The sequence below is a fragment of the Myotis yumanensis genome, unplaced genomic scaffold, assembly GCF_028538775.1.
Source record: "Myotis yumanensis isolate MYYU_CA2020_CCGP unplaced genomic scaffold, mMyoYum1.0.hap1 SCAF_15, whole genome shotgun sequence".
NCBI lineage: Eukaryota > Metazoa > Chordata > Mammalia > Chiroptera > Vespertilionidae > Myotis > Myotis yumanensis.
In genome coordinates, this window is record NW_027223766.1 from 41,456,241 (window position 1) to 41,469,062 (window position 12,822).

Genomic DNA, 12,822 nt, shown 5'->3' on the forward strand with positions numbered 1-12,822 from the left:
ACAGAAATTATTTTATGGGCTCACTTAACTGAGGACTAAAAACACCGATTTGGGGTGAGCGTGGGAAGGAAAGTCCACACTAACTCACATTAATGTGATCAGAATCTTAAACGGGTATTTCATATCCTCATGTTCATAGTTTAAGGAGGAAATAGGCAATGTGTCCCCTGTTTCCAATCTCCCTACAAAAAAGAAAACAGCATATTTTTTTCTAATTCGTCAGAACTTCGGATTTTCAGCTCATCCTTACAACCCCAACATGCAACACAGAAGAAAGAACGTCAGGCACTTTTCTCAAGTCAAACGTTTCCCTCTCATTCCGACGCTTGGTGACTCACATGCCCGCCCTCTGGGACCTCCTAGATCTAGGGTTCTAGGCTTCACGTTAGAAGCAGTTCCCCAGGAGGACACACAGCCACATGCCTCCCGACCCACCCTAGAAGCCAGCCGGAGCACGGCGGCTCTCCTACTGCCGAAGCGCGGGCCACTCTCCGGCGGCTAAGCCATTTCTTCCTGCTCCCTCTCCTGCTCTCCTTTCTCCAGTCTTCCCTTCCCTCCACCTTCCCCTTTTCTAAAACCCCAATCTAAAGTCAGGGGCCTTGAAAAACAAAAGGCCCTGGCCCTGGCCCTGGGGGACTAGTTGTGCTTGTACATTCAGCGCTCATATGAAAGGCCGGCACCAAATCAGTAAGAAGCAACAAGAGAACCTTGCTTTCCTTCTCTGCTCTGAGGGCGTCTGCATTCACACTGGTCAAGGAAGCATTTCCTTAGAAGTGAAAGTGAAGTCAGCTCACTTGAAAAGTGCTCCCCACAAAGTTCATTGCCATGTTCATTATAAAGTAAGATAAGTGATTGCTTTCCAGACCCCCTCCCCACCGCCCATTCAAATGCACACTCTCCATAACCCAGGTTACTGTCAAAATGTACACCGAAATCCCCTGAGATGAACCAGCTTTTCTAGTATTTTCCATAGAACTCTAAAAATGTGTACTTGATTGGTATTGTGTATGACACATCAAAATATACTGTTTTTAGAAATGTGGCTCTAAGCCTGTTAGTCACCAAAACACTTTTAACCCTCTTACCAATAAAATGGAGGGGGAGAGGGGAAATAGATCCCCAGAGATACTTTCTTGCTTCTATCCCATTTAACCCGTTATAGTTCAGTCCTTCTTACCATTAGCCATTAAGTGACTTACATTAGAAAATGTAATTTCCTGGTAATGGATGGATGGATGATGGATAGATGGATAGACAGATAACTCAACCGATCTACCTGAACTAAGGAGCTGGGACATGTCTAAAGCAGTGATTTTCGATCTTTTCCATCTCATGGCACACAAGCTAATTACTAAAATTCTGCAGCCCAGCCCACCAAAAAATATATTTTTGCCAATTTGGCCAAAACAAATAGGTATCATTTTGATTCATTCATACCAGACAGCTATTGTGTTAGCTGTAGTCATTTTTTTATTTGACAATCTAAGGCAGTGATGGAGAACCTATACACGCGTGCCAGAGGTGACACGCGAACTCATTTTTTTGGTTGATTTTTCTTTGTTAAATGTCATTTAAATATATAAAATAAATGTCAAAAATATAAGTCTTTGTTTTACTATGGTTGCAAATATCAAAAAATTTCTGTATGTGACACGGCACCAGAGTTAAGTTAGGGTTTTTCAAAATGCTGACACGCCGAGCTCAAAAGGTTCGCCATCACTGATCTAAGGGAAAGAATGTTAGTGCCCCCCTGACTTAAATAGCCATGTACTGCATGTTTTAAAATTTTTAGTGGCACAGTGGTTGAAAATCCCTGCTCTAAAGGCAGGGCAGGTGCAGCGTAGGGTGAATCCGAATTCTGGGTGCTTAAATATGAAGAGTTGTGAAGCTGTCTGAGGGACTCCCAGGTACAAGCTGTCATTACTAAGCAACCCATTAGTCCTCCTGAGCCAAAGCAAAAATTCCTATTCAGCCTGTTGCTGCTCGCTAAGGAATTTTTCCTGGACATGTTTGCCAACCCAATCACTACTCTATTGCAGCTTAGACCTAGTTTTTAATAATTAAGCAGGAATCCTTGAATATCTTTTGAAAGGGAAAAGAGTGCCCACACCCCAAAGTGAGTGCCAAGTATCATGAGTGAGAACTATAATTGATTTAGGATGAGGCTTTCCTTAAATGAAGAAGAACTTAAACATTTTCCAAGGTTAAACTTAGTTGACGTAAATTAGATGGGGCAACATCATCTGCTGCCATCATCTTCATTCTTGGCTCGGGGAACAAGGACAGGTTGCTGACCATGTAAATGCTGAGGTCACTGACCAACCACCTAACATCAGATTCACATTGACCTCTATGCATAGAAGCTGTGCGTGTGTCGATCCCCACTAAGTAATATAGGAGGGAAGACAGGAAAGTGTCATCAGCAGACAGACAAAAGAAAGGAAGGAAAGGAGGAAGACAATGTTGGTTCAAACTAGGAAGGAAGAGATTGAAAATACTATTTAACAAAATTGTTCATTTTTCAACCAGATGTATGCCTAGCTATAGAGGAACCGAAGCATTTGCTTGAATTATCTAAGGCTTTCTAAAAAGATTTAATAACCTAACATCAAAATAATAATTTTGTTTAAATTATCTATAGATTTCAAACAAATACTTATCGGGTATCGTTGTTGTTTAACTGTTTCTACGTATGTCTGACTTACCTGGCTACTTGTTTCAATTCTCCTTTTGACTCTGGGGAGTCTAGTAGAAATTGTTAGATATCGCTCCTCAGGGGCTGCTCTAGCACTTATTCTTAATCCTCCTTAAGTCACATGGCACAGGGCCCATTGGAGTGGCCTGATCTCCAGTCAGTTTCAAAGAGGACCTAATTATAGACCAACAGAAGGCCTCCTACCATCTTATCAGGGCAATACTTAAAGCTACCATTAGCTCTAGAAATGAAACTGCAACCAACATCCCATGAAATCATTTCACCAGGGACCAACATCAGATCAGACACTGTTATCTTTGTCTTTGTATTATAAAGTAGAATCTAAATTCAATGAAAGGATTGTCCTGGCCTTCTAACTCCATTCCAGCTTCCTGGTGAGTGGGATCCAGCCTAAAATCTGAGTTTAGCTATGTGTCTAGCAGAGGCCCACCTGGGTGACATCACTCCAAATCAAGTCTTTAGCAGCTCTGGAAATACTGACCTGTCAAGGTGACCCCATGCTTCCAGAAGGGGCAGTTCAGCAAGCAATGAAAGAAAATGACATTGAGAGGAGGCCTAAGAATTCATAAACCCAAGTTATTTTATCAGAAGCCACTCATCCAGAAGCATCATAATAAATCTATAATAATAAAAGCATAATATGCTAATTTGACCTTCCGGACAAAGCCAGGGCTGCGAGGGAAGCCCAGGTCCTGGGTGCTGGAGGGAAGCCGGAGGAAGGAAGGCCTACTCTTCCATGAATTTCCTGCATCGAGCCTCTAGTATAAAATAAAGCACAAGTTTTGTTTCACTTACACACCAATATACACTTGAGAAATTGCATATAAATTGAATATATTATGTGAAGTAATGTTAAGTACTCACGTAAAGCATTATTTGGCTAACTACCCCAATCATAAAAGGTACCAGGACATTGTTTAAATGCAGATGCCCTGTTCCCTCTCTGGAGAATCTGGTTCCACAGTTCTGGGGTAGGGCCTCGGTACTTGTAGTTTTACCAAGTGCCTCCGGTGATATTTTTGTAACGAGATGAATTTGGGAAGCAGTCATTTAAATTATTCCTATGGAGATTTCTATTATTGAGCACATACGTAATTGTCTTCAATTTTTAAAAACTCATCCAGATTTTCATGTTGTTCTCTAGCATTTTCGTATTTTTCAGATCGGTTGACTGCCTGTATATTAGTTTACTGAAGATGAGAAACTAACCAAAGCACACTGTTTGCAAAGTCTCAGTTTCAAACAGTGGGCAAGCCTGTGTTTTCTGATAGATACAAGTTGGCAGAAGTTGACTGTGGTCAAGAGGAAGGCATGAAAGGCAGACCTTATTTTTGTTGGAGGCGAATGTTAAAGGATTAAGATAGTCCCGGAAGAGTGATAAGTTAAACTAAGAGTTTTAGGGAAGCAGGATTGTCAGAGCAAACACCATCTGTACTTGGTCCCTCTTCTCCAGTTCTGATTCCCAGGGGTCTTCTGGAATGGGTTCATTTATTCGTCTCTAAATTAAGGCGTGTGCGGAATTTAATCTATGGAAAGGAAGAGAACACTAGACCCTAACCATTCAATTGAGGAAACTCTGGGAAACACAAAACTGACGTTATTAGCTGATTATTTACTTCTTGACTGCCAGGACCATTTATAAATATAATTTTTTCCTCCTTTTCACTAGCAAGTAGAGAATTGATTGTGTTAGTTTACCTCTCTGCTTCACCCACACTGGGCCCCTTCCTGACGCTAGAACTTGCTATGCACTCTCCCAGCTCAGGGCCTGTGCACTTGCTCTTCCATCTGCCTCTACAAAACACTCGTATCCCAGGTATCTTCAGTGCTTCGTCCCTCAATCCCTTCAGGTCTCTGCTCAAAGGTCATCTCATCAGAGACGCCATCCCTGACCACTTTCTATAAAACAGATCCCTATTATGATCAATTCCTCTAACCTGCTTTGCTTCCCTTCCTAGCACTTATCACCATCTAAGTCAGCGGTTCTCAACCTGTGGGTCGCGACCCCTTTGGCGGTTGAACGACCCTTTCACAGGGGTTGCCTAAGACCATCCTGCATATCAGATATTTACATTATGATTCATAACAGTAGCAACATGACAGTTATGAAGTAGCAACCAAAATAATTTTATGGTTGGGTCACATGAAGAACTGTATTTAAAGGGCCAGGAGGTTGAGAACCACTGATCTAAGTTATTATGTACTTCTTGATTGATTTACTGTTTGTTTTCCTGAACTAGGAATGCAAGCAGCACCAGGGTAGGGACTTTGTTCTATTCAATAGTGAATCTCAATGTTAGGATCAAAGCCTGGTATATAGTGCCACTTAAGACATATTGGTTGAATGAATGAGTGTGTATTTTTAGGGGCTTAAGAAAAGATCTAATTCTTAATATTTGTGATCTTAAAAGACATTTTATATAACCAAGTGGAAACAAACATATGCATTTATAAAACTAAAGAGTAAAAGTTTAATTTCAGAGTTCCACCCCATTATTTAAGAGGTTATTCACATGAGATGTTTTCTGTTAGGCCTTTTCTGTTTCCTTTCTAGAATAATGGCCAGACTCCTTAAGAAAAAGCACACAAAATGACTAAAAGTAATTGTCTTTGACAAAAGTAGGGTGGGTAAAGAGAAGGGGGATTGATATACCATGACCTGATAAATATACTAGTGTACTTTCTTTTAGTAACTTACCAGGTATTGCCTTATTTAAAATTATGTCTGTTGAGTTCAACATCACTAATCATTGGGAAAATGCAAATTAAAACCACAATGAGATATCACCTCACACCTGTCAGAATAGCTATCATTAATAAATCAACAAACAACAAGTGTTGGTAAGGATGTGGAGAAAAGGGAATTCCTGCACTGTTGGTGGGATTGTGAATTGGTGCATCCACTATGGAAAAGAATATGGAGGTTCCTCAAAAAAATTAAAAATAGAACTACCATATGACCCTGCAATTCCACTTCTGGTCCGAAGAAATCCAAAACACTAATTTGAAAAGACATATACACTTCCTATGTTTTTTTGCAATGAAATATTATTCAGCCACAAAAAAAGAATGAAATCTTGCCATGTACAACAACATGGATGGCCCTAGAGGGAATTATGCTAAGTAAAATAAGTCGGACAGAGAAAGACAAATACCAAACAATTTCACTTATATGTGGAATCTACAAAACAAAATAAACAAACAAAACAGAAAGAGACTCATAGATACAGAGAACGAACAGATGGGAGGGAGTTTTGGGGATGGGTGAAAAAGGGCAAGGGATTAAGATGTGCAAATTGCCAGTTATAAAAATAGTCATGGGGATATAAAAGTAGAGCATGGAGAATATAGTCAGTAATAAGTATGTATGGTGTCAGGTGAGTACTAGACTTACTGGGGTGATCACTTTGTAAGTTACATAAATATCTGATCGCTATGTTGTACACCTGAAACTAAAATAATACTGTATGTCAACTATAACTAAATATTCAAAAAAAATTTTTTTAATTATGTTTGTCCATGTCTCACTTTCCACTGTATAAGCTTCTTATGTATATGGCCCATCTTACACATCTTTTTGTTCTCCTATAATTTCTATCTGAATGTGTTGCAAATAGTAGATAATCAGAAAACACATTTATGTAATGAAAAATACCTATAGATATCAAATTATATATATATATATACATACACACACACACACACACATACACACACACACATACACACACACACACACATACATACACTCTGAATATTATATGGTAGTAAAATAAGTTTCTAAATTATCATTGCCTTGCTAGAACACACTTGCTTGTTGACAAAAGTGATAAATCTTCATAAAATTTAAGAAAGGGGAACAGAGAATTTTGAAATATGTCCCAAGACAAACTGTGCTAAAAAGACTTTGCTTTAATTAGCGACAGCTTCATTGCAGGACATGAAAAGCAGGACCTTTCCATCTGAAAAGCCCACAACTGTAAAAAAATAAAAATAAAAAAATGATGCAACTACTTCAGTCTAGACGTGCCAACTGAAATGATCTTCGTACGCTATCCAAAAAATTACCTATACTCTGATAGGTTTACGGAAAAATATCCTGTGTGTACTCCCTTAGGTTACTTTCAGAAAAGACAGACAGGCCTCCTAGGCAGATGTACCAGGAAGCTGACAAAGAGCAAGCTTCCAACCCTCCCTTACCAGGAGGAAGACCCAGCAACAGCTCGAGGATTCTTCTCCTGAAGAGTCCACACCCCACCCCGCCTGACATCCACAACTGCATACGCTTCAGGTACATAAAACCTGGACCCATGCCTGCCAGTCCTCCATTAGATTATGAATATTAAGAAAACTAGGCTATCGTTTGCAAAAAGGAACCAAAATTCATTTACTAATTTCCAGCATCTCTCTCAATAGTCCAAGCAGAGTGAGGCACGTGGGGGTCTAAAGGCGCTTCTCTTTGCAGCATCCAGTTGCGATTTTGTTTTTCCCACCCAGGATGCAAAGTTAACTCTTGGAAACCATAAATAGATAAGAGATAAATAGATTTTCATTAAATGCGTACATATGTAATCCTAGGTAGTTATTACTCATAAAAATCAAGTAATGCACGGTAGTGAAACCAGACCGCTAGCGTTTAGAACTTAATTTCAACACTAACTAAAGTGTCCTTCGTGGTGCTAAGTGTAACAGGTGACAATAAATCCCACCCGTCTTCATTCCTAAGTCGTCCCAGTGGTGGTGTATCACAAAACTAAGCGGTGCAACCAGAAGTTAATTGTGTGATTTAATCAAGGAATTACAATAAATCGTATCCGGTATTCCCTAGATTAGGAACCATTTTTGACACGAAGATCAAACCAAACCAAAAACCCTGCTGTCATCTCGGCTTTTGGCTACTGACGTTTTCAAAATCGAGTACGTAGTAATTTCTTAAAAGCCACAGAGAGAATTTGGGGTGAAGGGGAGGGTATCCATACAATCATAGCCCTTCCTATCCCCACCCCTCCGTGTAGGACGCACTAAACTTTTCGTTGGTAGATACAGTGGTACCAATACCTGGTAAATTTTTTAAAGTATGGCAGCATGTGTTATTAGCTGTGCTTACTCTACCAATGGCTTTGCTTTGAAATGCACCCCCCCCCCTCCACCAAAGGCGTCCTGACTGGGGGAGCGAGAGGGGGACAGACAAGTTGCAGGCGACCCATTCCCTCTGCCCTCTCCGAGTCCCTCCATCTGGGAATGGTCCCCGGCCACTTCTCCAAGGAGAGGCGCCGGCGGCCCGCGGCCTGCCCTTCCCTGGAGGAGACAGCCTTCGTCAGGTTTCCTTGGGGGAACCGGGCCATCGGGGTAAAGCCACGATGGGAAGCAAAAATGTGGCCACTGCGCACTTGCACTAGGATGCAGCCGGTGCCCAGCCCTGGACGGGCCCCAGCGGAGGGGGAAGGGAGCGTCGCCACCGAATCCCAAGAAAGGCCGCGGGACCCACCTCCGGCTCCCTCCCGCTCCCGCCCTCGGCCCCACCCCCCCTTCCAGCACAAAGCCGCCCCGAAGGCAGGGGCCCGGCCTGCTGGGAGGCCGCCTGGACGCGCTGGACCCGGCCACCCGCGTCTCGGGCCGCGCAGGCCGCCGATCGCCGGCGAGTCTAGAGTTCCCGGCCCGGACGTGAAGGACGCGCTCCCCGGCTCTCCCTCCAAGGCGCGGGAAACCGGCCCCGCCGCCCAGGCCCCCAGCCCTTCCGTCGGCGAGGCCCCGAGAAGGCCCGGCGCAGCCCACGCATCCCGCTAGCCACGCCCGAGGTGGCGGCCTCCAGCGTGGAGAGCGGGCCGGCCGGTGGCGGCGGGGGTCGCGGGCCGCAGGGGCGCGCCAAAGGCGTCCGGACGTGGGGGCGCGGGGGTTGGGAGTGGGGGGAGGATCGACAAGTTGCAGGCGACCCTTTGCGTCCCCCGCGAGATGCCTCAAATCAGTTCCCCTCGTTTCCCAAAGGCCCCGTCCTCGCGCACCTTCCTGAACTCGCCAAACAATGCGGGGGCGCCCGGGGGAGGGGCGCTGGGCAGGCCGCAGGGACGGCGCCGCGCTGCCCCCGGGACCCTGGGCGCCCCCGCGCCTCGCCGCCCGTCGGGGGCGCGCACACGCACACCCTCGGCCCCAGTGCGGGAAGGGGAAGATGGCCGTTTCTGCTTCAGTATAAAGGCTCTTTGTTGCGCTCACACAAAAGCCGCCAAGACCCGCTTTTGCAGCGGGCCCTTGGGGCGAATCGAAGGAACCCAGCTGAGTTTCCAAATGGCCGGCGAAGCCTGCAGAGGTGGGAGCAACTAAGGAGAGGGGAAGAGCAGGCCTCCCGCCCGGGGCTACCCCAACCTCTGTCACTACCCAAGTGCTCGTCGGGGAGCCGGGGGTGGAGGTCCTTCGTCAGGGAGGAAGGGAGGAAAGAAGAAAACCTACTTTCACCATCAAGGCCCAAAGCGGGTATTAAACATTCACATTCTTGTAGGGTTTCTCCCCTTAACCAGGGTAGAAACTTAATCTGGAAAAAAAAAAAAAAAAAGGTCTGGACACACCAAAAAGAAAAAAAGAAAGAAAAAAAAATACCAACAATAGCAACTTAAAAAAAAAAAAAAAGCAAAAACATAACAAACCAGTTGCCATCAGCCCAAAGTGGTAGTAGCAGCAGCCGGCGCGTGTGATCCACTTACTTGTCCGACTCTTGTGACATGTTTGATCCAATGAACTCGCTCCCCTTTTCCTGGAGCCTCAGCCTCTGGTGAAACTGGACTTTCAAGTCTGTGCAGGTGAAGGTGTGTGAGAGCGCCCGAGATGGCAGAACAAGAGCTACAGGTAATTCTGCTTTTCCGTCCCCCCGCACCACGCTCGCTCGCTCGCCCGCTCGCGCCCTCACCTAGCCGGAAAGGTGGGATAAGGGGGGGCCCCTCACATGGGGCCCGCGCTCGGAGGCGGCCGGGCGGCGCGGGGTCCTCCGGGATCGTGGCAATGGGCAGTCACCGAGCCGAAAGTGGCGGACCGGGTCGGCCACAGGTAACTTTCTCGCAAGGAGCTGAATTCTTTTACTAAAGGGTACAAGCCCGAGGGACGAGCTGCGCGGTGATTGGCTGCGGGGAGGCCTCAGGTGAGCTGCCATTGGCAGAGGCGCGTTCAGGTAAGGCCCTTCTCCAAGTGCAGGTAACTCACTCCGAAGTTTACCCGAGTGGAGCGGCGGCACGTTCGCGGCGCGGCGGCAGCCCGTGGGAGCCGAGGGTCAGTGCTTCGTGTAGACATCACGCTACGTTGTCCTCCTTCCCGCGGGCCGGCCGGGGGTGTGGCGGGGGCGGGGGCCGGGATAGGGCGGGGGTGGGGGGAGGCTTGGAGAAGAGAAGGAACTAGGAGGAAAAAAAAAGCAACACCTGCAACCACTAGGGATTATGGGTCGAACGGAAGGACTAAGGAGAGCTGAACTCAGGATCCCCAGCCAACCGGAATCCAAGGCGCAGCGCAACCACCGGGCTTTTTCGTGCCCACAGTGGAGAGGACTGTTCGACGGTTTCCGAAGAGTTTGAAGTTTACTTTGTGCTCAGAGGAGGGGAAAACACAACGATTGCCGGGTTTGTGGCGTGATTTCATTCGTAACATACCCACAACCAACACTTTTCGTGCCCCAATTTGGTGTAAAATATGCCCAGTAGATTACAGCTTTTCTAAGAGGTGAGCATCCTTGCGTGAGCTGGGCAGATGATCTCGGTGGGGTGAGGAGATTTGGTGGAACAGACCATAAATTGGCCCCTGCCGCACCTTTTTTCATCTCACCTCTGCAGCTTGGGATTCCAGAGCTGCAAACAGCCACTGTTCCATAAGCCTGTTGTCTTTTTGACGTTTCCAGGCAGACATCAACATTGACATTGTAATTCAACAGAAGCTGTGACTACAAAGGTGCTTTATCCTTCCAGGTTAATATGGTTGCTACGGAAACAATTCAGGATGAAGCTGACTTTTTTTTTTTGTGGTTCTGCTTCACTTGGTTGGAAACAAAGTGTGTTTGTGAAAGTTTTTTATAGGGATCTAGCCCATACTTATGAATTGTGGAACTGAAGGGGGATGTGAAAAGCTTACCGTATTTTATTCCATGTTACACTGCGAGAGTTCATACAACTTTTAATCTTTATGGATCAGGTGTTTTCTAAAAATTGCATTGTGAAACAATGTTTGGTTGTTCCGTGTTTTCACCTATAGCAAATGAATTTCAAAAGTTTATTCTTACTTTTTAAAGACATTAGAAGTACACACAGTTTTTAAAGGTAATATAATATTTTAAGGTTATACACATTACCCACTTCTTCTTTACCTTCTTAATCACCTTCTGAGAGGCAACCACATTCCACTTTATCTGTCTCTTTTGTCATTTACCTCCAGACTTATCAATAAATTTCATGGTTATCTCTTGATTTATCTGTTTAGATGTCCTACGTTGACTACCTGTTGCCTCAGATAAAGATGCAGCTTTTTCACACCCACCCAGCTTCCCCTTCGGCCATTCTTCCCACACAGCTCTTCACAGTTTAGAGGTAGTAAGTAGCTGGTGACTGTGTATACCAGTCAGCGGAGCCAACTGGTGAACTATGGTTGTTTTCCTTCTTATAAAATCTTTTATGTATTTACTTTGTTATGCACCCACCTGATATTTTTTTCTACAACATGTTGATCAAATAACTATCAATTTTCCAAATGATCAATTTTATTCCCCATCCCCCACCCCCTCAACATCCCTCCAAGTCTTCTGTCCTCCTGTCCAATGGAGATGAGGTTTCTAAATTGAAATTTTTCATTTATAAGTTTGTAGAAATTGCTCTTTTATCTTCTAGCATCCACTGTTGCTGTTGAGAATTTCAATGCTACCCTTATCCCATTCTTTTGTGACCTGCAATTTTTCTTTCTGGGAACTTTTAGAAGAATCCCTTTACCTCTTATATTCTGAAATTTCATAATTATGTACTGGGTCAATGGCAAAGATTTGCCTAAGTTCAAATCATGCCTCTACTACATGACCTTGGGCAAGACACTTATTCTTGCTTTGCTTCAGTTTCCTCATTTATAACAATAGAATATATATATATATGTATTTTTATATCTATTATAATGGAAGTAATAATAGTAATTTCCTCACTGATATATCCCAGCCACTTAGAATAGTGCTTAAACACATAGTGAGTCCTTGATTATTGTCCACTCATTTCTTTTTTGAAACTCTTAGTTGGATATTGAATCCTCTAGATTAATCTTAGAAATTTTTTTCCTTTCCTTTGGACATCTCTTCATCTTTTGTTTTATTTGGGGGAATAGTTCCTTACTTTACTTTCCATTGATGATTTTATCTCAGCTATTCTAAGAACTCTTTTCATATTTTATGTTATTTTTTTAATGTTTTTATTGATTTTTAGAGAGAGAGTAGGGGAGAGAGAGAGAGAGAGAGAGAGAAACAATGTGAGAGAGAAACATTCAATCAGCTGCCTCGTGCACATCCCCCACTGGGGATGGAGCCTGCAACTGGGGCATGTGCCCTGACCCAGAATCGAACCAACAACCTTTTTGGTGCACGGAACAATGCCCAACCAACTGAGCCACACCAGCCAGGGTGTTTTATGTTATTTTAAAAATAGATTTCTATGAACATGTTATGGTTGGAATAATTTCTTCTCTCTTTTGAGGACAGTTACTATAGGGTTTTCTGCTTCTTGCCTTCTCTCTGCTTCCTTTTTCCCCCCATGTATTTGTTTTAGTCCCATCGTGTTAGAGGCTTTTCTCAAATGCCTGCAAACCTTTGACTATTCATACTTAAGAAGAAAGTCATAAAACCCACCAGAGACTCTATCTATAGGGGGTGAGAAGGAGTGTACCTGCACGTCGGTAGGTTTGACGTATGGTGATCAGGTGAAAGCTGGTCCTTCCATAGGAAGAGCCCCCAAATGTCAGAAATGAGAGGTCTGATCTTTTGGGCTCTTCAATTTCTCAGAAGAAATATCTGTATCTCTTTCCTAAAGAGACATTCACCTGGCTGCCAATATTCTGGAGGAGGTTGAGAGGAAAGGTACATTACCCCTGTCCTTGTTGCTGCCTGC

At 44.2% G+C, this 12,822-nt stretch overlaps 1 protein-coding gene and 1 long non-coding RNA gene across 7 annotated transcripts in view; one reads left to right on the plus strand and one right to left on the minus strand.

The window, feature by feature from the left end:
* GRHL2 (grainyhead like transcription factor 2) overlaps positions 1-9,935 on the minus strand; it is a 121,017-nt gene extending 111,082 nt beyond the window's left edge. The window contains exon 1 of one of the 6 annotated variants that reach the window (XM_070392668.1): positions 9,917-9,935. Coding sequence is in view for 2 of the 6 variants with exons in the window: in XM_070392669.1 (XP_070248770.1) it covers positions 9,412-9,431 (20 nt within the window). In the remaining 4 variants the exon portion in view is untranslated. The other 5 variants (XM_070392666.1, XM_070392669.1, XM_070392664.1 and 2 more) reach the window with 5 other exon arrangements.
* LOC138993398 (uncharacterized) lies at positions 8,885-11,969 on the plus strand. Its single transcript, XR_011468269.1, has 3 exons — positions 8,885-9,553; positions 9,790-9,872; positions 10,130-11,969. It is a non-coding gene; the product is annotated as an uncharacterized lncRNA (long non-coding RNA).
* The last annotated feature ends 853 nt before the right edge of the window (positions 11,970-12,822 follow it).